Source organism: Oncorhynchus kisutch, linkage group LG9, assembly GCF_002021735.2.
Source record: "Oncorhynchus kisutch isolate 150728-3 linkage group LG9, Okis_V2, whole genome shotgun sequence".
NCBI lineage: Eukaryota > Metazoa > Chordata > Actinopteri > Salmoniformes > Salmonidae > Oncorhynchus > Oncorhynchus kisutch.
In genome coordinates, this window is record NC_034182.2 from 22972313 (window position 1) to 22998947 (window position 26635).

General features: G+C 43.2%; 1 protein-coding gene and 1 long non-coding RNA gene across 5 annotated transcripts; both read right to left on the minus strand.

Moving 5' to 3' along the window:
• Positions 1–991: 991 nt before the first annotated feature.
• Positions 992–2187, minus strand: LOC109896539 (uncharacterized). The gene is made up of 2 exons (XR_002256114.2): positions 1474–2187; positions 992–1185 (listed from the first exon to the last, which is right to left on the minus strand). It is a non-coding gene; the product is annotated as an uncharacterized LOC109896539 (long non-coding RNA).
• Positions 2188–11582: 9395 nt separating this feature from the next.
• LOC109896928 (sialoadhesin) lies at positions 11583–24290 on the minus strand. Of its 4 annotated transcripts, XR_004211038.1 has the most exons (23): positions 24172–24289; positions 23179–23223; positions 22755–23027; positions 19514–19798; positions 18945–19208; positions 18410–18730; positions 18037–18315; positions 17652–17900; positions 17347–17463; positions 17203–17227; positions 17031–17119; positions 16824–16865; positions 16073–16393; positions 15700–15978; positions 15315–15563; positions 15010–15126; positions 14866–14890; positions 14695–14782; positions 14488–14529; positions 14313–14393; positions 14173–14235; positions 14032–14063; positions 11583–12465 (listed from the first exon to the last, which is right to left on the minus strand). XR_004211038.1 is itself a non-coding variant. In XM_031832172.1 (21 exons), the coding sequence occupies exons 1-20, from the start codon at positions 24200–24202 to the stop codon at positions 14358–14360; spliced, it is 3177 nt and encodes a 1058-aa protein (XP_031688032.1). In that variant the 5' UTR covers positions 24203–24289; the 3' UTR covers positions 14155–14235; positions 14313–14357. The 4 variants fall into 4 exon arrangements, 1 of the variants encoding a protein (XP_031688032.1); XR_004211037.1 differs by having other exon boundaries at positions 11783–14063; XM_031832172.1 differs by lacking the exons at positions 11583–12465; positions 14032–14063 and having other exon boundaries at positions 14155–14235.
• Between the last annotated feature and the right edge of the window lie 2345 nt (positions 24291–26635).

The following is a 26635-nucleotide window of genomic DNA, read 5'->3' on the forward strand; positions in this document are numbered from 1 at the left end:
TTTTACCAACTAGGGCTATCTTCTGTGTACCACTCCTACCTTGTCACAACACAAATGATTGGCTCAAACTCATTGAAAACTCATTAAGAAGAAATTGCACAACTTAACTTTTTAAAAGGCACACCTGTTAATTGAAATGCATTACAGGTGACTACCTCATGAAGCTGGTTGAGAGAATGTGCAAAGTTGTCATCAAGGCAAAGGGTGGCTACTTTGAAGAATCTCAAATATAAAATATATTTGACTTGTTTAAAACTTTTTTGGTTATTACATGATTCCATATGTGTTATTTCATCGTTTTGATGTCTTCACTATTATTCTACAATGTTGAAAATAGTACAAATAAAGAAAAACACTTGAATAAGTAGGTGTGTCCAAACTTTTGACTGGTACTGTATGTGTATATATACACTGCTCCAAAAAATTGAGGGAACACTTAAACAACACAATGTAACTCCAAGCCAATCACACATCTGTGAAATCAAACTGTCTACTTAGGAAGCAACACTGATTGACAATACATTTCACATGCTGTTGTGCAAGTGGAATAGACAACAGGTGGAAATTATAGGCAATTAGCAAGACACCCCCAATAAAGGAGTGGTTCTGCAGGTGGTGACCACAGACCAATTCTCAGTTCCTATGCTTCCTGGCTGATGTTTTCGTCACTTTTGAATGCTGGCGGTGCTTTCACTCTAGTGGTAGCATGAGACAGAGTCTACAACCCACACAAGTGGCTCAGGTAGTGCAGCTCATCCAGGATGGAACATCAATGCGAGCTGTGGCAAGAAGGTTTGTAGTGTGGTTTTCCACTTTAATTTTAAGTGTGACTCCAAATCCAGACCTCCATGGGTTGATAAATGTGATTTCCATTGATAATCTTTGTGTGATTTTGTTGTCAGCACATTCAACTATGTAAAGAAAAAAGTATTTAATAAGAATATTTCATTCAGATCTAGGATGTGTTATTTTAGTGTTCCCTTTATTTTTATGAGCAGTGTATATATACACAGTAAACACAATCATAAATCAATGGCAAGGCAATAGCAAAAACGTCAAAATCATATACATGGTTTTTTTCAGCTGACAGTTCATATTGTAACGATCACATGGATGATTCAGTCTGTTAGATGACATCATCAGATGGTAACTCGTCTTGAGGAGATTTGGCTGTTGAACACAAGCCTATAAGAATATGATGGACAGAGATTAGCATCGGAGTTAAACTGATTCAACTGCACAACCTCAGAGGTAATGGAAAGGTTAGTTTGCCATTTTTAAGGGTAAAAAAAGTGTCCATAGAAGACATTTAACAGAAATAGCTGCAACTTATGTCTATTTAAATTTGAAATGAACAATTTCAGTCAACATTACTTGATAACAGTATTCTTGTATTTGTCCCATTAGCTACTGCCAAGGCAGTGATATAAGAGCATGACATAAAGAAGGAGTATACTGAAATAAAGTGGTCACCTCGGGCCCTGCAACATTTTATCATCAACACAATAGACACCAGTAGAAAGGGAGACACCACCAGTAAACCACACAGCAGCCTGGGCAGCAGAGATGGAGACAACAGAACCTGGAGAGAATATCAAACACATGTTTTACCATCAACACACACACACACACACACACTGCTCTTCTCACCTCTCACTGTCACCCAGCTCTCTGGTGATTCTCCTTGATTAGATTTACAATTATAGAAGCCTTCATCTGACTTGGACACTGCAGGGATGTTCATCTCTCCTGTGGTTTCATTCCTGATGAGTACTCCATCTTTGTAGAAATCAACCATGGGGTTCAGGTTTGTTTCCTGATAACTATTTGCACAGCGCAGAGTCACAGAGTCTCCCTCAGTTATAGGATAGGCAGGGCTCTCCAGGATTAAAGCACCAGCTGTGCAACATAATGTAGAAATAAAACTGTAAATCTGGAGCAATCACTCACAATATCTTAATGTCTTATATGTTTGTTTTTAGGAGATGCAATCATTCAGTTTCAGAATTGAACATTACAATTTCCTTAGCACCATCAAACAACTGTTTACCACAACAAGTGGGAAGATGAACATTTTGTGATAGTTTGAAGTACGGACTGCAGCTAAACTCAGCAAAAAAAAGAAACATCCTTTTTTCAGGACTCTGTATTTCAAAGATAATTTGTAAAAATCCAAATAACTTCACAGATCTTCATTGTAAAGTGTTTAAACACTGTTTCCCATTATTGTTCAATGAACCATAAACAATTAATGAACTTGGAACGGTCGTTAAGACACTTAAAGCCTATAGACGGTAGGCAATTAAGGTCACAGTTATGACAACTTAGGACACTGAAGAGGCCTTTCTACTGACTCTGAAAAACACCAAAAGAAAGACTCCCAGGTTCCCTGCTCATCTGCGTGAATGTGCCTCCTGTGCAAGGAGGCATGAGGACTGCAGATGTGGCCAGGGAAATAAATTGCAATGTCCGTACTGTGAGATGCCTAAGACAGCAGGAGAGGGTGACAGGATGGACAGCTGATCGTCTTCGCAGTGGCAGACCACGTGTAACAACACATGAACAGGATCGGTACATCCGAACATCACACCTGCGGAACAGGTACAGGATGGCAATAACAACTGCCCGAATTATACCAGGAACACACAATCCCTCCATCAGTGCTCGGACTGTCCGCAATAGGCTGAGAGAGGCTGGACTGGGGGCTTGTAGGCCTGTTGTAAGGCAGGTCCTCACCAGACATCACCAGCAACAATGTTGCCTATGGGCACAAACCCACCGTCGCTGGACCAGATAGGACTGGCAAGAAGTGCTCTTCTCTGACGAGTTGCGGTTCTGATAGATAGATAGATAGATAGATAGATAGATAGATAGATAGATAGATAGTCATAGAAAGTAAACTATCTATCTATCTATCTATGTAAAAAAAAAAAAGAAGCTGACAGCTGCCTACCGTGAACCTGCAGAGTGACAGCCTTAGTGGGAATCTGCTCGTCTGTTTCAGCAGTAACTAGAAATTCCCCTGAGTCTTGCAGAGTCAGTTTCCTAATTGTTAAACTGAAGTTAATGACATTCAACTCTAGTCTCCCATCAAACTGGGATCCTCGTGAATATACAACTTCTGAGTTGAATTCTACAATATCCTTTCCTCTGTATTTCCACTGCATTATGGTGACATTTTGCCCCTCTAAGCCTGCAGGGATCTCCACGGAGTCCCCTACTGTCTTGTGGAATGACAGGTATGAAGAAACACCCACACCTGAAACACAAACATGTACATTAGCATTCTGACACCAATCAATGGTTACTCTTTACATTACAGTGCACTTACTTACATGAATAATTACACAGTAGTACGGTGTAGCAGTATATTATACTGAATGTGGCATATATCTTTAAATATTTACATATCTGATTGTGTGGGTCCTATTTTACTTCATTAAAGTCCACCCCCTCCCCAACATTCAGTAGAACAGGATGAGATGACAGGAAAATGGAAGTGGGGGTGGATCTGATAACCCCTCCTCAGCACACAAGTACAAACCACACTGTGTTTAATGTTTAATTATTCACCTGAAATGCATCATATCCTGCATGGGCGGCATTACAAAGACATGCCAGTCTGAAGTAATGAATTATAAACCCTTACAACAAAAAAGACAAATTAATACAGTTACAGCTCAATAAAGTGTGGTATTTAGGGCATAACTGCAGTTATACTAGTCCGGCTGTAATAAAAACACAAATTCGATACAATCCCGTATTGACTTAAATTTAATGAATGACAAGCATCTAGCACAGGGTCGTAATGTCTTTGCATTCAAGAAGCACTGCAACAGCTGCTGACCCAGCCACACCATTGGCACTCATTCAAAACTGCTGAATCACTTCATCACGATATGTTCCTGAATATAGGTATTATGTAGGTGTTATCACACAGTAATAAAGCAAAAGATTCTACATATCCAACCAATCACTGACGACCAGGCATGTACAGTCAACACACACCATGTAAAGACCAACAACGAAGTTAGAGAAAGCTGACGGTTTTCCTTACTTCATCATGCAAGCAAGCACATGCAATAGATCCTGTTTGGGGATGATTCTACCCTCTTGGTTTCACAATAGAATAAGGAGACCATTGAAAAGACCCTAAGCAGCCAACTGACTAAAGTCAGTAAGTGGTTATCCATTTAGGCAAGACAGAATGTATCCTGTTTGGCAAGAAAGCACATTCAATACAAAGCATGAACAGGAGAACGTTTTTTAATATTTTTTTTTTACAAAACTTACCATAGTGGAAATTGGAGAGTAGGAGGAGTAGTATTCCCCGTTTGGAGAAGCAGAAGAAGGGACCACCAGACATCTCTTTAAGGTGTTGTATGACAGTTTCCTCTGGCTGTATGTCCTTATCTATCACTGTCACTGATAGCTAGCAGTTGACTATCCAAAACACACAGAGGAAGAAAGAGTAGAGAAAGAGCAGAGACTTCATTTTGATGAGGGCTGCTGTTCTATAAAATAATTCCTGTATGTTAGCTGAAAAATAAGTCACATTCTATAGTTGCTCTCTGAAAATAACCCTTCACTCAGCTTGAGAGTTAGACGATGAGACGTGGGTGTGTTTGGGGTCTGTCACTGTGTTGATCAGTCTGATGGTGGTGGTTAATGGTCATGGTGTTTCACAGATACCGGTCAACTTGTTACTTCATGAGCAAACCACTCAAAGTTGCAGAGAAAGAAAAATGAGGGAAAGAGAGAGACAGAGAGACAGAGAAAGAAGAGAAAGAAATAGAGGGGTTAGAGAGAGCAAAAAATATAACCGTGTGTGCATTTTCGTCTTGGCTTCATATACCTGCAGAAGTGTTTGCATGACTTCTTCTGCATGCTCATAAGTCAGTGTGGCTGAGGGACATGAAACACCTGTCAACTTTTTCAGAAGGTACTGGGTCCCAGGTTACTGACAAAGGCCCCCCCTTCTACGTTTCAGGTAACATCTTGTGGTGATGTCACTTTCTGTGACTTGTGGTCTCCGTGGCAACCTGTTTCTGTTTCTCAGGAGCAGTGACAATGACCGGGCTGCTGGGTGTCTGTCTGACCACATAGACATAAACACATAGACACAGAAACCCTCTAACTGGAACAGTGATCTTCCAGACCATGCAGGGACACTGGAAATAGCAGTAAGAGTCATACACCACTAATGTCATTAATCGTCATGATCTGTCTGTAGGATGAGGAGGCAATATGGGAGAACTGGTAGTCATGCATACATTGTGACAATACAGAGGCGGATGCAAGATGCAAGCAACGATGGTTTAATGAATACAGTTTACAGCAGCAACAGGACAGACTGACTCTACTCAGACGGAATCCAACCCAGGGACTAGGGCGCATCTTCCGATGATAGCGTGCTGAGAAATCCAGGGGAGTGTGTCCGGATGTGTAGGAGGGAGCACAGCAGATAATCCACACAAGGGCGATGAGAGATGAGTACGGACACACGACACAAACTCAGAGAAGTAACAACGATCTGACAACAAGAAACACTGGTTACAGAACATATAAAGGGAAGATAAGTGATTCCAGCTGGCACAGACAATCAGGCTGAGATTGGGAACCACGCCCACACAAACACGGGAGAGAGAGAGAGAGAGAGAGAGAGAGAGAGAGAGAGAGAGAAAGAGAGAGGGAGGCAGTGGATTCATGAACCGTGACAATACCCCCCCCCCTAGGAACGCCTCTTGGCGTTCCCAGGCGAATTTACCTGTCGATTGAAATCATCGATAAGGGAGTGATCCAGAATGTCCCTAGCAGGTACCCAACTTCTCTCCTCCGGGCCGTAACCCTCCCAGTCCACCAGGTACTGGAATCCGCGTCCCCTCCTTCTAGAGTCCAAAATACGATTGACAGAAAAGGTGGGTTCCCCATCAACAAGTCGTGGCGGTGGGGGAACCGGGACCGGCGGGTTAATGCGTGCCTGAAACACAGGTTTTATTTTAGACACATGAAAGGTAGGATGAATTCTCCTATACGCCGGAGGAAGCTTGAGCCGGACCGCCACCGGACTAATGATCCTGGTGACTTTGAACGGGCCGATAAATTTGGGGGCAAGCTTGTTCGAAACGGATCGGAGTGGAATGTTCTTAGTAGAAAGCCACACTCTTTGGCCAACGACGTATACCGGAGGCTTCGACCGGTGGCGATCGGCCTTAGCCTTGGTGCGCGCCCCCACCCGGAGAAGAGTCTCACGGGCTCTGCTCCATGCGTGACGGCACCTCTGGATGAAAGCGTGAGCGGAGGGAACAGTGACCTCGGACTCCGTACTGGGAAAGATAGGTGGCTGGTAACCTAAACTACACTCAAACGGAGAGAGACCCGTGGCTGCCACTGGCAACGAATTGTGAGCGTACTCAACCATAGAGAGTTGTTGACTCCAGGAAGAGGGATTCTTAGAAACCAAACATCGCAACACTCTCTCCAAATCTTGGTTGGCCCTCTCCGTTTGACCGTTGCTCTGGGGATGAAACCCTGAAGACAGGCTGACACTCGCTCCCAGTAACCTACAAAACTCTTGCCAAAACTTGGACACAAATTGGGGCCCCCTGTCAGAAACTACGTCCATCGGCAGGCCATGTAAGCGAAAGACGTGATCCACGACAGTTACCGCTGTCTCCTTGGCAGATGGTAATTTAGGCAAGGGAATAAAATGAGCCGCCTTCGAGAACCGGTCCACCACGGTCAAAACAACCGTCTTGCCCTGGGAGGGCGGGAGGGCGGTAACAAAATCTAGCGCGATGTGGGACCAGGGTCTCGAAGGGACCGACAGCGGTTGGAGTAACCCATCTGGGGGTCGATTAGAAGTCTTCCCAGTGGCACAAACCGAGCAAGCCAAGACAAAACTGTGAATGTCACGAGCCATCAGTGGCCACCAAAAGCGTTGCTTAACCAAAAAGCTAGTGCGGCTGACTCCTGGATGACACGCTACGTTGGAGCAATGTCCCCACCGAATAACATCGGACCGACACCCCTCCGGCACAAACAACCGATTAGGCGGGCAACCGGGCGGAGGCGTTACCCCTTCTAAGGCCGTTTTGACCCTCGATTCAACCTCCCATGTGAGTGTGGAGACCACTAGGGTCCCGGGTAGGATGCACTCGGGAGTGGATGGGCGTTCGGAATGGTCAAAAATGCGAGAAAGGGAATCGGGTTTGACATTCTTGGAACCCGGGCGATACGAGAGAGAGAAGTCAAAACGTCCGAAAAAGAGTGCCCACCGCGCCTGCCTGGAGTTGAGTCGCTTGGCGGTTCTGATATATTCTAAATTCTTGTGATCGGTCCAAACTATAAAAGGTACCCCCGAACCCTCTAACCAATGGCGCCACTCCTCCAGTGCTAACTTCACTGCCAACAACTCTCTGTTGCCAATGTCGTAGTTGCGTTCCGCAGGTGATAACCGATGGGAAAGGAACGCGCAAGGGTGCATCTTGTCGTCAGAAGAGGAACGTTGGGAAAGTACCGCACCTACCCCCACCTCTGAAGCGTCCACCTCCACCACGAACTGACGCGAGGGATCGGGAGCAATGAGGATGGGAGCCGAAACAAAGCGACTCTTGAGTTTGGTGAATGCAGCCTCGGCTGTATCGGACCACCTGAACGTCACTCTGGGGGAGGTTAAGGCGGTAAGAGGAGCGACTATCTGGCTAAAGTTGCGAACGAAACGCCGGTAGAAATTGGCGAATCCCAGAAACCTCTGTAGGGCCTTACGGGAATCTGGGCTTGGCCAATCCACCACAGCCTTAACCTTGTCAGGATCCATGCGAATACCTTCAGTCGAGACGATGTAACCTAGGAATGGAACGGATTGTGCATGAAAAATGCATTTCTCCGCCTTGACAAAAAGTCCATTCTCCAACAACCTCTGAAGCACTCGTCTGACGTGCTGAACGTGTTCCTGGAGAGAAGAAGAAAAAATCAGTATGTCATCCAGGTAAACATATATGAACTGATCAATCATATCTCTCAGCACGTCATTGACGAGTGCCTGGAAAACCGCTGGGGAGTTGGATAGCCCAAAAGGCATGACCAAATATTCGAAGTGCCCTCTGGGGGTGTTAAACGCGGTCTTCCATTCGTCCCCCCCCCCTTATGCGAACCAAATGATATGCATTCCGTAAATCCAACTTAGTGAACACGGATGCTCCCTGTAACCTTTCAAAGGCTGAGGACATCAACGGTAAGGGATAGGTATTCTTCACTGTGATGTTATTCAACCCACGGTAATCAATGCAAGGACGCAGAGAACCGTCCTTCTTCCCCACAAAGAAGAACCCGGCCCCCGCTGGAGAAGAGGAAGGACGAATGAATCCAGATGCCAGAGAATCAGAGATGTATCTCTCCATAGCCTCCCTCTCAGGAACAGAGAGTGAATATAACTTGCCTTTAGGCGGAGACTCACCTGGCAATAATTCTATTGCACAGTCATAGGGACGATGCGGAGGAAGAGAAGCAGCACAGGACTTACTGAACACCTCCTTCAGGTCGAGGTATTCAACGGGCACGTTAGACAAATCCACTGCCTCCTCTAGAAACACAGAATCAGACACAGACGAACAAGCAGACACCAAACAGGACTCAAGGCACTTGTTACTCCACATGGATATAGAGTTATGACCCCAGTCAACTCTGGGGTTGTGTTGGGTGAGCCAAGGGTGGCCGAGAACTAATGGTGCAATGGGTGAGTCCATGAGTAGAAATGATTGTGTCTCAGTGTGATTGCCAGAAGTGATGAGTGTGATAGGTTCAGTGGTGTGAGAAATGTTAGGGAGTTCTTGACCATTGAGAGCGTTGACGGATATCTTGTGCGAGAGTGAGGTGATAGGAATCTGGAGTTTGTGAGCGAGCTTGAAGTCCATGAAATTACCCTCTGCTCCTGAATCCAGTAAGGCTTGGGTGTCGTGCGTGTGGGTGGCCCATCTTAGTCTTACCGGGAGGAGAGTAGATGATGAGGTCTTCTCTGTGGTGACACCACCCGATAGTAGCCTCAAGCTTACTACCGGGCCTGATCTTTTACCGGGCAGGAGTGGATAAAGTGGCCCGCTCTACCACAGTAGAGACAGAGTCCTTGGGATCTCCGCCTCTCCCTCTCTTCCCGGGAGAGGCGAGCTCTCCCCAGCTGCATGGGTTCGTGAGCGGAGGCTGAACTGGCCGTGTTCCCGCCGCTGGCATGCCAGCCCTCCGTGTCGTTATACGGTGTGTTAGGGCAGGCTCGGTGGCCAATACGACTCAGACGAGCGTCGACCCTCAAGGCTAGTTCCACTAGTCCATTTAAATTCCTGGGAAGGTCCAGAACATAAATCTCCTTCTGGATCCGGTCCTCCAGCCCATGCAGGAACATGTCCCACTGCGCCTCCTCGTTCCACTGACACTCTGCGGCCAGAGTGCGGAATTGGATGGAGTATTCCGATACTGAACGGTCTCCTTGGCGAAGGTCAGCGAGTAGTCTGGCCGCCTCCCTACCCGCCACGGCCCGATCGAAGACCCTTCTCATCTCCTCGGAGAGTGTCTGGAAAGAGGTGCAGCATGGGTCCTGGTTCGCCCACACCGCCGTTCCCCAAAGAGCCGCTTTGCCTGATAGCAGTGTGAGTACGAATGCTACCTTAGACTGTTCACGGTTGAAGGTCCGTGGCTGCAACGAGAATTGCATGGAACATCTCGTAAGAAAAGCTCTGCAATAGTCAGGATCACCTGAATAACCCTCTGGTGTCGGTAGCCGTGGCTCTAGCTGGGAATCCGGCTCTGGCGGGGCGGGTTGAACTGCCGGTGTAGGTGGCGCAGCGAGACCCCTCAGATGTTGTAATTGTTGGGTCAGCTGGGATACCTGCGTCACAAGGCCTTGTACTGCCTGACCTGTGCTGGAGATGTTCTCCTCTTGTTGATCCATTCTCGTGATACTGCGGGAAATGAATTCGGTCAGACTCGTTGAACTCGCTGCATCCATGGTCTGGTCAGATCGTTCTGTGACAATACAGAGGCGGATGCAAGATGCAAGCAACGATGGTTTAATGAATACAGTTTACAGCAGCAACAGGACAGACTGACTCTACTCAGACGGAATCCAACCCAGGGACTAGGGCGCATCTTCCGATGATAGCGTGCTGAGAAATCCAGGGGAGTGTGTCCGGATGTGTAGGAGGGAGCACAGCAGATAATCCACACAAGGGCGATGAGAGATGAGTACGGACACACGACACAAACTCAGAGAAGTAACAACGATCTGACAACAAGAAACACTGGTTACAGAACATATAAAGGGAAGATAAGTGATTCCAGCTGGCACAGACAATCAGGCTGAGATTGGGAACCACGCCCACACAAACACGGGAGAGAGAGAGAGAGAGAGAGAGAGAGAGAGAGAGAGAGAGAGAGAGAGAGAGAAAGAGAGAGGGAGGCAGTGGATTCATGAACCGTGACATACATAGGTCACTAGTTGGAATTCAACACAGCAGTGAAAATATTCAATATTGCTGCCATTTAAATACCACACCCTGGCTAATGAGTCTTACATTTGCTTACTTAGAAGATCCCTTTGTCGTCATAGACGTGCATGTCCACATTTCAATATTAAAAAAGTGATACACAGTAACAGTACTAACCAGCTCCTCAGAACTCCTGCAAAGTATATGACATCATAAAACTGAGAAGAACTGTTCTTTTCAGGCACACTCTTCCCTAATAAGTCATTCTGAAAAATGGGGTTTGGCATTTGAACTTTGTTCATGAGGCATTTATGTTATATTTCTCAAGATTCAATGGGTAGATATAATTAAGTCCAGAAATGGATGCAGAAATAGAAGATTGCCCCTTTAATTTGCGACTCTAGTATTTTCATTTTTGGAGAAAAAAACGTTCCCGTTTTAAACGGGATATTTTGTCAGGACAAGATGCTAGAATATGCATATAATTGACGGCTTTGGATAGAAAACACTCTAACGTTTCCAAAACTTTAAAGATATTGTCTGTGAGTATAACAGAACTGATGTTGCAGGCGAAAGCCTGAGAAAAGTCCAATCCGGAAGTGTCCCAGGTTTTGAAAGCGCTGCGTTCCAATGAGTCCCTATTGAGCTGTGAATGTGCCATCAACGAGCTTACGCTTTCTACGTATCCCCCAAGGTGTCTACAGCATTGTGACGTTTTACGCATTTATTTACGCATTTATGTTGAAGAATAGCCGTAGGCGGCTACATTGCGTAAGTGGTCACATGGTGGCTCCGAGAGAGATTCTCATGTAAAATACAAAGGTAGCCATTACTCCAATCGGTCCTACTGAAAAACGAATTGTCCCAACGGATATATTATGGAATAGATATTAGGAAAATACCTTGAGGATTGATTATAAACAACGTTTGCCATGTTTCTGTCGATATTATGGAGCTAATTTGGAATATTTTTCACCGTTTCCGGGCGATTTCTCAGCCAAAGTGAAGAACAAACGGAGCTATTTCGCCTACAAAAATAATATTTGGGGGAAAAATGAACTTTGGCTATCTACCTGGGAGTCTCGTGAGTGAAAACATCCGAAGTTGATCAAAGGTAAACAATTTAATTTGATTGCTTTTCTGATTTGTGACAAGGTTGCCTGCTGCTAGCAAGGCATAATGCTATGCTAGGCTATCGATAAACTTACACAAATGCTTGTGTAGCTTTGGCTGTAAAGCATATTTTGAAAATCTGAGATGACAGGGTGATTAACAAAAGGCTAAGCTGTGTCTCAATATATTTCATTTGTGATTTTCATGAATAAGAATATTTTCTAGGGATATTTATGTCCGTTGCGTTATGCTAATTAGTGTCGGGCGATGATTACGCTCCCGGATTCGGGATGGGTAGTCACAAGAAGCCCTTTAACTCAAACATTTGGGAGCCTAAGATCTATACTAGGCTGAAAGGAGGTTTGACCAAATTAGGTTTTATGGAAACATTTACAATGACAACATCCATTTACTGTAAGAAAGCACTCATTCCATCAGGTGGATAAAAAAAAGTTTCGAAAAAGCATAATGCAAAGATAATGTAAAAGTACAGGCCATTAGAAGAAAACATGAATAATACTTATAATATTTTGGAAATTCATATGCAAATATGTTGTTCTATCATCTGAATAACAGACATAATAAATCAAAGATAACCATTGTAATACATTTACAACAATACAGTACAATTCAATACACAACACAAAGCAGATACAATTACTGTAGCTGCAGATAAGATCCATCATCATTACACCTTATAATAAAAAGCTGTTACAATAATACACAATCAAACCATGCTTACATACAATATATCTGTTGATAAATAAAATAAGAAAAAAATCCTTAATGTACAAGGTGTTATTGTGTGTGTGTGCGTGCGTGCGTGTGTTTGCGTGTGTCCCTCCATCCCTCCATCCCTCCATCCCTCAAGGACCTGCAACATTTCACCACACAAAGTAGTTTAGGACAGGCAGTCAAACAAACTCTTAAGAATCAAACAAATAGACGTCCTTTAAGTAGTGTTGAAATCTAGCTTGAAATATACTTATTCATGTTATCATTCTAGAATCGATTGATTACTTCACATGTATAAGGAATGTATATGTTGGGGCCAATGAAGGGTAGATTGGAACTAGGTGTGTGGAAAGTTACTGAGTGTAGAATGTTAATATTCTGTTCCATTTTTCTAAGGAGGGAGGTGAAGGGCAACAGTTAATCACTGATAAGGCAGGCCAGCTGCGGAACTAAGGAGGAGTGAAGAATGCGTCTTGAGGTCAAATCAACAGATGAAGTGAGAAGAAACCTCTGGGAGGGAGACCAGAGAGGCCCACCACAATGACTCGTCTACTACAGTCCTACAGTCCTATCTCACACATACACTTCCATGCCCACAAATGTTTTAGTATCAGGCAGGTCTGACTACACCAGTGAGAGGTACCAATTAAATCCCTGCCTAGCAACGGAGATGTATTGGTTGTCTAGATTTGTAAGGAGTTGACCTCACCTAGTGCAAAGTTATAAATATATGTGCTTGTGTATTCATGCCTTGTCTTTGCAGATGTATGACCCAGAGGGGGAATAAACTTGGTTTGAGCTTTTTCTAGTTGTCCGTCTGAGTTTTTACTACAGTTTGTCCAGAACCTAACAATAGATTAAGTATACTTTGACATTGAAGAATTAGTTCCATATTAGTATCATATTAAATATCAATAGCATACGACTATAATTTGTCTTATCTGTGGATGTGCCTGGCTTCACTTGAGAATAGACCAAATCTGCCTCAGGTGGATTTGCAGTTTCTATAAGGGGTAAGGATAACACATTAGAATAATATAACCAGGCCTACCAAGTGGCTCAGTGGTCTAAGGCACTAGCTGTGCCACTAGAGACTCTGGGTTCGAGTCCAGGCTCTGTTGCAGCCGGCCGCGACCGGGAGGCCCATGGGGCGGTGCACAAATGGCCCAGCATCGTTAGGGGAGGGTTTGGCCGGCAGGGATATCCTTGTCTCATCGCGCACTAGCGACTCCTGTGGCGGGCCAGGTGCAGTGCATGCTGACACGGGCGCCAGGTGTACGGTGTTTCCTCCGACACATTGGTGCGGCTGGCTTCCGGGTTGGATGGGCATTGTGTCAAGAAGCAGTGCAGCTTGGTTAGGTTGTGTTTCGGAGGACGCATGGCTCTTGACCTTTGCCTCTCTTGAGGCCGTACAGGAGTTGCAGCAATGAGACAAGACTAACTACCAATTGGATATCATGAAATTGGGGAGAAAAAAGGGGTGAAAATACAAAACAAATATATATAACCAGTGAATATACAGAATAATATACAGCTGGTGGTTAGAGAGTTGGACTAAGCTGACAAGGTACAAATCTGTTGTTCTGCCCCTGAACAAGGCAGTTAACCCTCAAACTAGAGTTTGTTCTTAACTGACTTGCCTAGTTAAATAAAGGTAAAATAAAAAGAGGAGTGAGGGGAAATATGGAGGGATGTCTAGTCTTACCTTTCTTCTTTGGCTTTGGCCTTCTGTTTAAGCTGATGAAAATGGACAAATGAAAGAATGAGATTATTGCACATCTTCATCAAAATTCCAAAATCGCACATTTAGATTTCACTGATTGCCAACCTGTAGAATGGGTCTCACCCGTGACCTTCCCTGTCTTGACCTCAGAATAGACTGGATTTTCGTTTGGATCAGCTGGCATTTCTGAGGAGGAGGACTTTTTTTATGAGTGAAAAACAATGCTGCATTTTGTATTAATTTATGTGACGGTTGAGAATTACTTTTATTTTTCTTGTCCAACTCTTTGAGTTGAATCTGGGCGTACATCACATCACTTGGTCCAGCAGCACCAGCACCAGCATCTGAAGCATACAGGTAATACACTAATATCTCTACTTAGTGCAACAACAACTCTATACTGTATTCATGCTTAACTTAACATACAGTATACAATACCATTGTCATTATTGTCTGAGGGAGTGATTGTATCGTAGATACCTGTTGGTCAAAGAACAGATAGAAAGATGAATGTGTTGATTTTCCCTCAGCTTGTCTAGGGACTTAAAGTACAGTAGCATGTTGTATACAAAGTGAATGGTGAAAAGTTAGCGTGTGAAATTACAGAGAGGGGAGAGAGACAGTGGTCTGGACTGAGAGACTGACCATGCTGCAAAAGTGTATACCCAGGATCAGGAGCCCGTCCCTGGGTAGATTCTTGGTCCTGTTGGTGGTGCTCTGGGGCTGGGGAAGCCTTACAGGGAGAGAAAGTCATGAAACACACAGATTATATTTTACTGTATGAAAGGAACATAGTTGAAAGACAGGTGTACTCACGAGAATGTCCTGTTGCAACAGGAATCTGTAATGAGAAATGCATACTATTATATCAGGTCATTAATGTTTTGAATTTTTGCAATTAGAATTTTTTTCTCCTAAACATGAACAAAAAGGTTTAATGAGAAATTATAAAAGTCTCACCTTTGGCATTTTTATATCGACACAGCAGTACCAGGAGAATGGTCAATAGAACACCAGCAACAACCAGGCCCACAACCACTCCTACTAGGACTGATGTAGAGGGTCCAGGAGTTACGCCTGGAGAGAGAACAACACATGGACAAAGTGAAACAATTCTGTAGATACGTTATATATATTTAGCAACTGACTTGAGATCAGATGACCAGCCTGAGCTTGCAACTCCAAACCTACAGTATGCTTTTTAACACTACAAATCTCTGATGACCAGAGATGAAAATGTAATGTGATCATTATTATTTTCTCACCTCTCACTCTCACCATGCTCTTTGGTGATTCTTCTTCATTAAATGTACACTTATAGGAGCCTTCATCTGACTTGGATACTACAGGGATGGTCATTTCTCCTGTGGTCTCATTCCTGATGAGTACTCCATCTTTGTAGAAATCAACCTTCGGTATTGGGTTTGTTTCCTGATATCTATTTGTACAGCGCAGAGTCACAGAGTCTCCCTCAGTTATGGGATAGGCAGGGCTCTCCAGGATCAGAGGGCCAACTGTGTAACATAATATATCAATAAAACTGTAAATCTGGAGTAATCACTCACAATATATTAACATCCGATGAGCTTGTATTCTATTCTATATGTTGTAATGTAAAAAAGGTTAGTGAATGTTGGACAATAGACGTACCAACCACTGTGATGTTGACAGCATTACTGTACTCTCCTGATCCAGACTCACACCAGTACACTCCACTGTCCCATGAGAATGTTAACATTATGGTACATTTGGATCCTGCTATTGATCCCCAGTTAGAGCCACACTCTGAATCCACTGCTTTCTCTCTGTATCTCTTCAGTTTCCATCCAGTAGAGTTCCCCTTCTCCTCACAGCTTAGTGAGAGAGACTTAGAATTAAAGTGTTGATTTCTGTTAGGTCTCATTTTGAGAGACACTGAAGGTTGCGGCTCTGAAACAAAGAGTGACAGAGTCAAATTATAGTTATATATACACATGAAGGGGACTTAAGTGTGATTAAATGCAGTTACAATGCGGTTAGTTACCTCCTGACCAGAGAAACTGAGGTTTACTGTAGAGTGTGTCATAAACTGGGTCTCCTCTTTCAGCTCTACACACATATCCTCCTGTGTGACTAGGACCAGTAGGGATCAGAGTGTAGGAGTCTTCACTAGTCCCATTGCCAGATAGAGGCTCTACAGAGTAGGACCTATCTGACAGGGAGAGTAACCTAGCTGTGTAGGGAACAGTTCGGTACCAGAAGAACCTCCAGCCTGTAGATGACTCTTTAACCCAACAGCTCAGAGTAACTGAGTCTCCAGGGTCCAGCCACTGAGGAGAGACACTCAGGACAGCTTGGGGTTGATCTGTTACAAAGGATAATGACACGATTAAATTTGTTAAATGTTCAAATAATTTAAGATAAAAAAATTACCCATTTTGTTATTATGGTATAGTACCTTACCCTAAAATCTAAATATAATTGATCATTGATCTCTGTCTGCTATTTGACCTCATTCCTTATGTTTTTTTCTCACTATTCTGTCTCTTTCTCTTGCAATCCCATAAAAACAGACTTACCTAACACAGTTAATTGTATAACATTACTTGTCTGGGAGTGTTTTAAGCCATTTCTTTTCTGAAGACCTTCACAGGTATATAGACCATTCTTTGCAGGATCGATTCTGTACTCAGGCTCTGTTTTGGTGGAGACCAACTTCCCACTGTTATAAAAAGCATACTCAATCTCTTCTCCCCCCTGTATTCATGCTTAACTTAACATACAGTATACAATACCATTGTCATTATTGTCTGAGGGAGTGATTGTATCGTAGATACCTGTTGGTCAAAGAACAGATAGAAAGATGAATGTGTTGATTTTCCCTCAGCTTGTCTAGGGACTTAAAGTACAGTAGCATGTTGTATACAAAGTGAATGGTGAAAAGTTAGCGTGTGAAATTACAGAGAGGGGAGAGAGACAGTGGTCTGGACTGAGAGACTGACCATGCTGCAAAAGTGTATACCCAGGATCAGGAGCCCGTCCCTGGGTAGATTCTTGGTCCTGTTGGTTGGTGCTCTGGGGCTGGGGAAGCCTTACAGGGAGAGAAAGTCATGAAACACACAGATTATATTTTACTGTATGAAAGGAACATAGTTGAAAGACAGGTGTACTCACGAGAATGTCCTGTTGCAACAGGAATCTGTAATGAGAAATGCATACTATTATATCAGGTCATTAATGTTTTGAATTTTTGCAATTAGAATTTTTTTCTCCTAAACATGAACAAAAAGGTTTAATGAGAAATTATAAAAGTCTCACCTTTGGCATTTTTATATCGACACAGCAGTACCAGGAGAATGGTCAATAGAACACCAGCAACAACCAGGCCCACAACCACTCCTACTAGGACTGATGTAGAGGGTCCAGGAGTTACGCCTGGAGAGAGAACAACACATGGACAAAGTGAAACAATTCTGTAGATACGTTATATATATTTAGCAACTGACTTGAGATCAGATGACCAGCCTGAGCTTGCAACTCCAAACCTACAGTATGCTTTTTAACACTACAAATCTCTGATGACCAGAGATGAAAATGTAATGTGATCATTATTATTTTCTCACCTCTCACTCTCACCATGCTCTTTGGTGATTCTTCTTCATTAAATGTACACTTATAGGAGCCTTCATCTGACTTGGATACTACAGGGATGGTCATTTCTCCTGTGGTCTCATTCCTGATGAGTACTCCATCTTTGTAGAAATCAACCTTCGGTATTGGGTTTGTTTCCTGATATCTATTTGTACAGCGCAGAGTCACAGAGTCTCCCTCAGTTATGGGATAGGCAGGGCTCTCCAGGATCAGAGGGCCAACTGTGTAACATAATATATCAATAAAACTGTAAATCTGGAGTAATCACTCACAATATATTAACATCCGATGAGCTTGTATTCTATTCTATATGTTGTAATGTAAAAAAGGTTAGTGAATGTTGGACAATAGACGTACCAACCACTGTGATGTTGACAGCATTACTGTACTCTCCTGATCCAGACTCACACCAGTACACTCCACTGTCCCATGAGAATGTTAACATTATGGTACATTTGGATCCTGCTATTGATCCCCAGTTAGAGCCACACTCTGAATCCACTGCTTTCTCTCTGTATCTCTTCAGTTTCCATCCAGTAGAGTTCCCCTTCTCCTCACAGCTTAGTGAGAGAGACTTAGAATTAAAGTGTTGATTTCTGTTAGGTCTCATTTTGAGAGACACTGAAGGTTGCGGCTCTGAAACAAAGAGTGACAGAGTCAAATTATAGTTATATATACACATGAGGGGGACTTAAGTGTGATTAAATGCAGTTACAATGCGGTTAGTTACCTCCTGACCAGAGAAACTGAGGTTTACTGTAGAGTGTGTCATAAACTGGGTCTCCTCTTTCAGCTCTACACACATATCCTCCTGTGTGACTAGGACCAGTAGGGATCAGAGTGTAGGAGTCTTCACTAGTCCCATTGCCAGATAGAGGCTCTACAGAGTAGGACCTATCTGACAGGGAGAGTAACCTAGCTGTGTAGGGAACAGTTCGGTACCAGAAGAACCTCCAGCCTGTAGATGACTCTTTAACCCAACAGCTCAGAGTAACTGAGTCTCCAGGGTCCAGCCACTGAGGAGAGACACTCAGGACAGCTTGGGGTTGATCTGTTACAAAGGATAATGACACGATTAAATTTGTTAAATGTTCAAATAATTTAAGATAAAAAAATTACCCATTTTGTTATTATGGTATAGTACCTTACCCTAAAATCTAAATATAATTGATCATTGATCTCTGTCTGCTATTTGACCTCATTCCTTATGTTTTTTTCTCACTATTCTGTCTCTTTCTCTTGCAATCCCATAAAAACAGACTTACCTAACACAGTTAATTGTATAACATTACTTGTCTGGGAGTGTTTTAAGCCATTTCTTTTCTGAAGACCTTCACAGGTATATAGACCATTCTTTGCAGGATCGATTCTGTACTCAGGCTCTGTTTTGGTGGAGACCAACTTCCCACTGTTATAAAAAGCATACTCAATCTCTTCTCCCCCCTGTATGTCACATCTGAGAGTGACAGTCTCTCCACTGAAAATCTGGGGCCAGTTGGGTTGGAGGGTCAGAACAGCCGCAGGTCTCTCTGCACAGACACAACACAGAAAATAAACATTATCACATAGCTTAGAATGTAAAATAATGTTGATCAGAATTTTCCACAATATGACCATATCATAAGTTGTCATTTCTGAACATACAGTATACATTCTGAACTGTCTGACTTACCAAGATCTGGTCATCAGATTGCTGACATATACAGTGATGTCCACACACACACACACACACACACACACACACACACACACACACACACACACACACACACACACACACACACACACACACACACACACACACACACACACACACACACACACAATTACTCACCTTTCACAGTGATAGTGACAGGATCACTGATGATTGATGATATGGATCTGGACTGGATCGCTCCCTGACACCAGTAGAGACCCTGGTCAGAATCAGCAGCTCTACTGATGGTGAAGGTGGCTCCTGTTGTAGAGTGTCTGCCAGACAATGTCACTACTTTCTTAGTGTTGCCTTTGTACCATGTGTAGCTCCAGCCTCTGTCAGACCCCACTGAACACGTCAGAGTTACTGTCTCTCCAGTGTATGCAGGGTTTGGTGTTATGTTGAGTGTAGCTTTGGGCAGGGCTGTGAGAAAAGAGCATAATTTAAAGATCTGGAAACATGCTTGGTTAATCCATAGATTTAGCTGTTGTTGGAACGTTTTCATACTATAAAAATACTAGGAAAAAAAATACTTGTCTGTGTGCCAGTCACTCCCTCCTTTGGCCTTGGAGGAGATACGGTCTGAGACAAGTTGTGTGGGGTAGTGTCTGGAACCATTGTATGTAATCTCTGATATTATACCTATCCTGGGATAGTGTATGACCCAGAGGCTCACTCGCCTCAGGACTACAATTGATTTAAGCCCTATAAGTAGTTGGTGTTTCTGTACCAGGGATGAGATCAGAGCCTCGTCTTAGGGGCCTAAGCTCTGTACAATAAGAACAGTTTTCATAACAAATACTATCTGGCTGGGGGATACTCCTTGATCATATATCAAGTCTCACCTTGTGACCCATTCCCATACATCTGTTGTTTGTCATGGGACTTGCTATAAAATGTGTATTTTGTATTCTTTGTATCAGAGCTGCTAGCCACAACACTTGGGAGTGTTGAGTTGACCAGCCTCATTATTGTAGAAGCAATTGCTCTGTGTTCCCTTATTAATAAGGTTTGAATAAAGTAATATCCTGATTGGTGATTGACCTTGTCTCTACTCATTATTTATTAGAATTTCCACAACAGAAATAGCCTCAATTCTTCTTGGGTAAGACGCTACAAGGACATTCAGAGAGTCCCGAAGTCACTCCTGCGTTGTCTTGGATGTGTACTTAGGGTCACTGTCCTGTTAGAGGGTGAACCTTTGTCCCAGTCTGAGATCCTGTGTGCTCTGGAGCAGTTTTTCATCAAGGATCTCTCTGTACTTTGCACCGTTCATCTTTCCCTCGATCCTGACTTGTCTCCCAGTCCCTGCCGCTGAAAACTGAAAATAATCCCCACAGCATGATGTTGCCACCACCATGCTTCACCTTAGGGATGGTGCCAGGTTTCCTCCAGTTGTGACGCTTGGTATTCAGGAGTGCCATCTTGGTTTCATCAGACCAGAGAATCATTTTTCTCAGGGTTTGAGAGTCCTCTAAGTGCCTTTTGGCAAACTTCAAGCGGGCTGTCATGTGCCTTTTACTGAGGAGTTGCTTCCACCTGGCTTCTCTACAAGAATGGCCTGATTACTGGAGTGCTGTAGAGTTGGTTGTCCTTCTGGAAGGTTCTCCCATCTCCACAGAGGAACTCTGGACCTCTGTCAGGGTGACCATCGGGTTCTTGGTTACCTCACTGAACAAGGCCCTTCTCCTCTGATTGCTCAGTTTGGCTGTGCGGTCAGCTCGAGGAAGAGTCTTTATGGTTCCAAACTTCTTCCATTTAAGAATGATGGAGGCCACTGTGTTGATGGGACCTTCATTGCTGCAGACATTTTTTGGTAACCTTCCCCAGATCTGTGCCTCGGCACAATCCTGTCTCGCAGCTCTACGGACAATTCCGTAGAGCTCTGCGCTGTCAACTGTGGGATCTTATATAGACAGGTGTGTACCTTTTCAAATTTCCAATCATGTCCAAACAATTTAATTTACCACAGATGGACTCCATTCAAGGATGATAAATGGAAACAGGATGCACTTGAGCTCAATTTCGAGTCTCTAAGTACGTAAATAAGACACTTGCCAGTTGGTCAGCACATGCTCGCAGTACACGTCCTGGTAATCCGTCTGGCCCTGCGGTCTTGTGAATATTGACCTGTTTAAATGTCTTACTCACATCGGCTGCGTAGAGCGTGATCACACAGTCGTCCGGAACAGCTGATGCCCTCATGCATGTTTCAGTGTTACTTGCCTTGTGTCACTGGGCAGCACTCGGCTGTGCTTCCCTTTGTAGTCTATAATAGTTTGCAAGCTCTGCCACATCCGACGAGCATCGGAGCCGGTGTAGTACGATTCAATCTTAGTCCTCTATTGACGCTTTGCCTGTTTGATGGTTCATCGGCATAGCAGAATTTCTTATAAGCTCCCGGGTTAGAGTTCCGCTCCTTGAAAACGGCAGCTCTACCCTTTAGCTTGGTGCGGATGTTGCCTGTAATCCATGGCTTCTGGTTGGGGTATGTACGTACAGTCACTGTGGCGACGATGTCTTCGATGCACTTATTGATGAAGCCAGTGACTGATGTAGTGTACTCCTCAATGCCATCAGAAGAATCCCGGAACATATTCCAGTGTGTGCTAGCAAAACAGTCCTGTAGTTTAGCATCTGCTTCATCTGATCACTCTTTTAATGATCGAGTCAATGGTGCTTCCTGCATTAATTTTTGCTTGTAAGCAGGAATCAGGAGCATAGAATTATGGTCAGATTTGCCAAATGGAGGGTGATTGAGAGCTTTGTATGCATCTCTGTGTGTGGAGTAAAGGTGGTCTAGAGTATTTTTCCCTCTGGTTCACATTTAACATGCTGATAGAAATGAGGTAAAACTGATTTAATTTAAAGTCCCCGGCCACTAGGAGAGCCGCCTCAGGATGAGCGTTTTCCTGTTTGTTTATGGTGGGCTTAGGGCCAGCATCGGTCTGTGGTGGTATGCAGACAGATACGAAAAATACAGATGAAAACTCTCTAGGTAGATAGTGCGGTCTACTGCTTATCATGAGATACTCTACCTCAGGCAAGCAAAACCTAGAGACTTCTTTAGATATCGTGCACCAGCTGTTGTTTACAAATATACATAGACCGCCACCCCTTGTCTTACCAGAGGCTGCTGGTAAGACAATCCTGCCGATAGAGTGTATAACCCACCAGCTGTACATTATTAATGTCGTCGTTCAGTCACAACTCGGAGAAACATAAGATATTACAGTTTTGAATGTCCCGTTGGTATATCCTAATCCGCATCCAACCACTGTAGGCGGACCTTTTTAAAATGATGAAATAATCAATGACCCAATGTCAAGTGGTTATGGGCATGGAGGCACTGTTGTGAATGAGAGATACGATGACTTACCTGTCACTGTCAGTCTGACTATATCACTCCACTTAGGATGCTTCTTCTGATCAATATGTGTACCCAGACACCTGTAGGCTGCACTGTCTGAAATCTTAACCTCACTGATCTCATATTTATGCTTCCGAGTGGGTAAGTCTACATCATCCTTGCTCCATGTGTATTTCCAGTGTGTGACGTCTCCCCTCTGTATGTTGCATCTGAAAGTGACAGATTCTCCACTGAATATCTGGGAGGATTTGGGTTGTATGGTCAGAACAGCCTTTGCCGGTCCTGCAATAAATAAAACCAGCATGAAACAATTACTTTACACATGTTATTTGTTAACATGTTAACACTCAAAAGCACATTTAAAAAATCACAAACAAAGAAATATGATGAAGCATCAAGAGATGAAGGCTTGATCAAGTGTACAAATAACTACCATCGTCATCATCAGAGTGTCCAGAGTAGATGTGTGTACTCAGCACTACAACAAAGAAAGTCACAATATTCCAATATTAGCTTGAAATAAATAGCATGCCATATTCATGTCACTGTTTACCAAATCCATACTGTACTTTATTTTAAAGGTACAATCTGCGGTTTCTACATCGATTTTTGCACTTTTAAATGAAACAGCCATTTATTCTTGAAGAGTAGAATTTTGAATTCCCTCATTAGCTTAGTACAACTGTCTTATCCCATCATAACCTATAATATGGTTATTTTATTACAATTATTGTAAACAATGTAGATGAATTCATTTCTTTAGGCCCCATCCCTCAGCCGTATACCACAACAAGCACAGGCTGACAATTTTGTGGTATTTTCGATTACATACTGCAGCTTTAAATGTCCACTGACTTCCCATGTTGGCACCTGACTTCCCATAAATGGCACTGACTTCCCAGAGAGAGTACAGAGATCCAAAACACCACTCATTAACTTTTTAGCACAGTTTACTATAACTGTAGTGAAGGAACCCTCAACCATTTACAATAATACTACAACACATCCAACAAATATTGCATTTTATATTCATTGTCATTGACAGCACATTTTGCAACCACTGATTTAACACCACTCTTTAGTTCCTGAGTGATGACCTGGTTAAATGCACATCACCACGCTAACCAGGTCTGCATGGCATCAGCTAGAAAAGCTGATAACAGTTAAGAACTCTTTTTATTTATTTAAATATTTTTTATATATATTGACTTTCAAACATCAAGGTAAAGTGGTCACTCACTCTCGCTTCATATATTCTTACACCATATTTGCTGAAATTTCCTTTTAGTGCTGTTTACTAAGCGTTTGCAATGTTCTCAATAAGGGATAAAACACCATTTATATTAATGTCTTATTCCTTTTTCCCTTAAATTCTTAGTAAATCAGGTAATAAGTGTTCATATACAAACACTAACTCAGTACTTACATAGTAGCAAACAGAACAAGGTGTGCTCCATTCTGTTCCCACAGACAAGTGACTTTCTCTATAACTACAGTCGTTCTGACAAACCCCTCTACACCGTCACAGAGAAAAACAGAGAAAGACTCTAGAGAAATGTACAAAGACAGAAAATAGAATAGCCGTTGATACATTTTGATCAACTTCTTCTTATGGTTGGCTACATTGCCACACACTAGTTCCTTCCTCATTTTTGGAAGACACTAGAATGGAACAAGAATAGAGACCTGAATTGACGAGATCAGAGCTTGTGGTTGGACATCAAAATGTGCAGTTTGTTTCATATTGCACCCACCAAGCACATTGATAGATAGATTGGCAAAAAGTGCTCTTCACTGACGAGTCGCGGTTTTGTCTCACCAGGGGTGATGGTCGGATTTGCATTTATCATCGAAGGAATGACCGTTATACCGAGGCCTGTACTCTGGAGCGGGATCGATTTGGAGGTGGAGGGTCCGTCATGGTCTGGGGAGGTGTGTCACAGCATCCTCGGACTGAGCTTGTCATTTCAGGCAATCTCAACGCTGTGCATTACAGATACAACATCCTCCTCCGTCATGTGGTACCCTTCCTGCGGACTCATCCTGACATGACCCTCCAGCATGACAATGCCACCAGCCATACTGCTCGTTCTGTGCATGATTTCCTGCAAGACAGCTATGTCAGTGTTCTGCCATGGTCAGCAAAGAACCCGGATCTCAATCCCATTGAGCACGTCTGGGACCTGTTGGATCGGCGGGACAGAGCTAGGGCCATTCCCCCCAGAAATGTCTGGGAACTTGCAGGTGCCTTGGTGGAAGAGTTGGGTAACATCTCAGAGCAAGAACTGGCACATCTGGTGCAGTCCATGAGGAGAAGATGCACTGCAGTACTTAATGCAGCTGGTGGCCACACCAGATACTGACTGTTACTTTTGATTTTGACCCCCCCCCCCCCTTTGTTCAGGGACACATTATTCAATTTCTATTAGTCACATGTCTGTGAAACTTGTTCTGTTTATATCTCAGTTGTTGAATCTTATGTTCATACAAATATTTACATATGTTAAGTTTGCTGAAAATAAACACAGTTGACTGTGAGAGGAGTTTATCTTTGTAGTGACTCTGTGTTGTCATTTCATTGGAAAACCTCCCTGGTCTTTGTGGTTTAACCTTTGTTTGAAAAATCCACTGCTCGACTAAGGGGCTTTACAGATAATTGTATGTGTGAGGTACAGAGATGAGGTGGACATCCAAAAATCATGTAAAACACTTATTTCACACCGAGTGAGTCCATGCAACTTATTATTTGACTTGTTAAGCACATTTATACTCCTGAAACTATTTAGGTTTGCCATCACAAAGGGGTTGAATAATTATTGACTCAAGATATTTCAGGTTTTCATTTTTTATTAATTTGTTTTAAAAAATGCAAAAAACATTGACATTATGGGGTATTGTGTGTAGGCCAGTGACACAAAATATATACATTTAATACATGTTAAATGCATGCTGTAACAAAGTGTGGGAAAAAATCAAGGGGTGTGAATACTTTCTAAAGGCACTGTGCGTATCTGTCATTTATTTCACCTTTTATGGCACATGGCCCAGTACAGTGTGTATGGCATTGTGTGGGTGAGCAGTTTGCTGATTTTAATTGTGAAGAGAGTGCTCCGTGGTGGTGGGGTTATGGTACGGGCAGGCATAAGCTACGGACAACTTACACAACTGCATTTCATCGATGGCAATTTGAATGCACAGAGATACCGTGACGAGATCCTGAGGCCCAATACAATGCCATTCATCCACCGCCATCACCTCATGTTTCAGCATGATAATGTACAGCCCCATGTCGCAAGGATCTGTACACAATTCTTGGAAGCTAATAATGTCACAGTTATTCCATGGCCTGCATACTTACCACACGTCACCCATTTAGCATGTTTGGGATGCTCTGGATCGACGTGTATGACAGCGTGTTCCAGTTCCCACCAATATCCAGAAACTTTGCACAGCCGTTGAAGAGGAGTGGGACAACATTCCACAGGTCAAAATCAACAGCCTGATCAACTCTATGCGTGAGGCAAATGGTGGTCATATCAGATACTGACTGGTTTTCTGATCCATTCCCCTACCTTTTTTGAAGGTATCTTTGACAAGATGTATATCTGTATTCCCAGTCATGTGAAATCCATCGATTAGGGCCTCAATCATTTATTTCAATTGACTGATTTCCTTATATGAACTGTAACTGCAAATTGATATGTTCATTGAATTCTAGGTTAAAGGGTTAAGGTTAGGGTTAGAGGAAGGGTTAGCTAAAAGGGTTAAGGTTAGGTTTAGAGTTAGTCATCATGCTAAGTAGTTGCAAAGTGGTAAGTAGTTGAAAAGTTGCTAATTAACTAAAATGATAAAGTTGTCCATGATGAGATTCAAACTCGCGTCCTTTGGGT

Excerpts from the sequence above, each read along its gene's own strand:
- LOC109896928 (XM_031832172.1), bottom strand. The coding sequence starts at position 24,202 with ATGGAGCACACCTTGTTCTGTTTGCTACTAT. Across the intron at positions 17,228-17,346 it reads TCGATATAAAAATGCCAAAG|ATTCCTGTTGCAACAGGACA; the intron begins GTGAGACTTTTA and ends TTCTCATTACAG. Across the intron at positions 17,120-17,202 it reads TGTTGCAACAGGACATTCTC|GCTTCCCCAGCCCCAGAGCA; the intron begins GTGAGTACACCT and ends TCTCCCTGTAAG.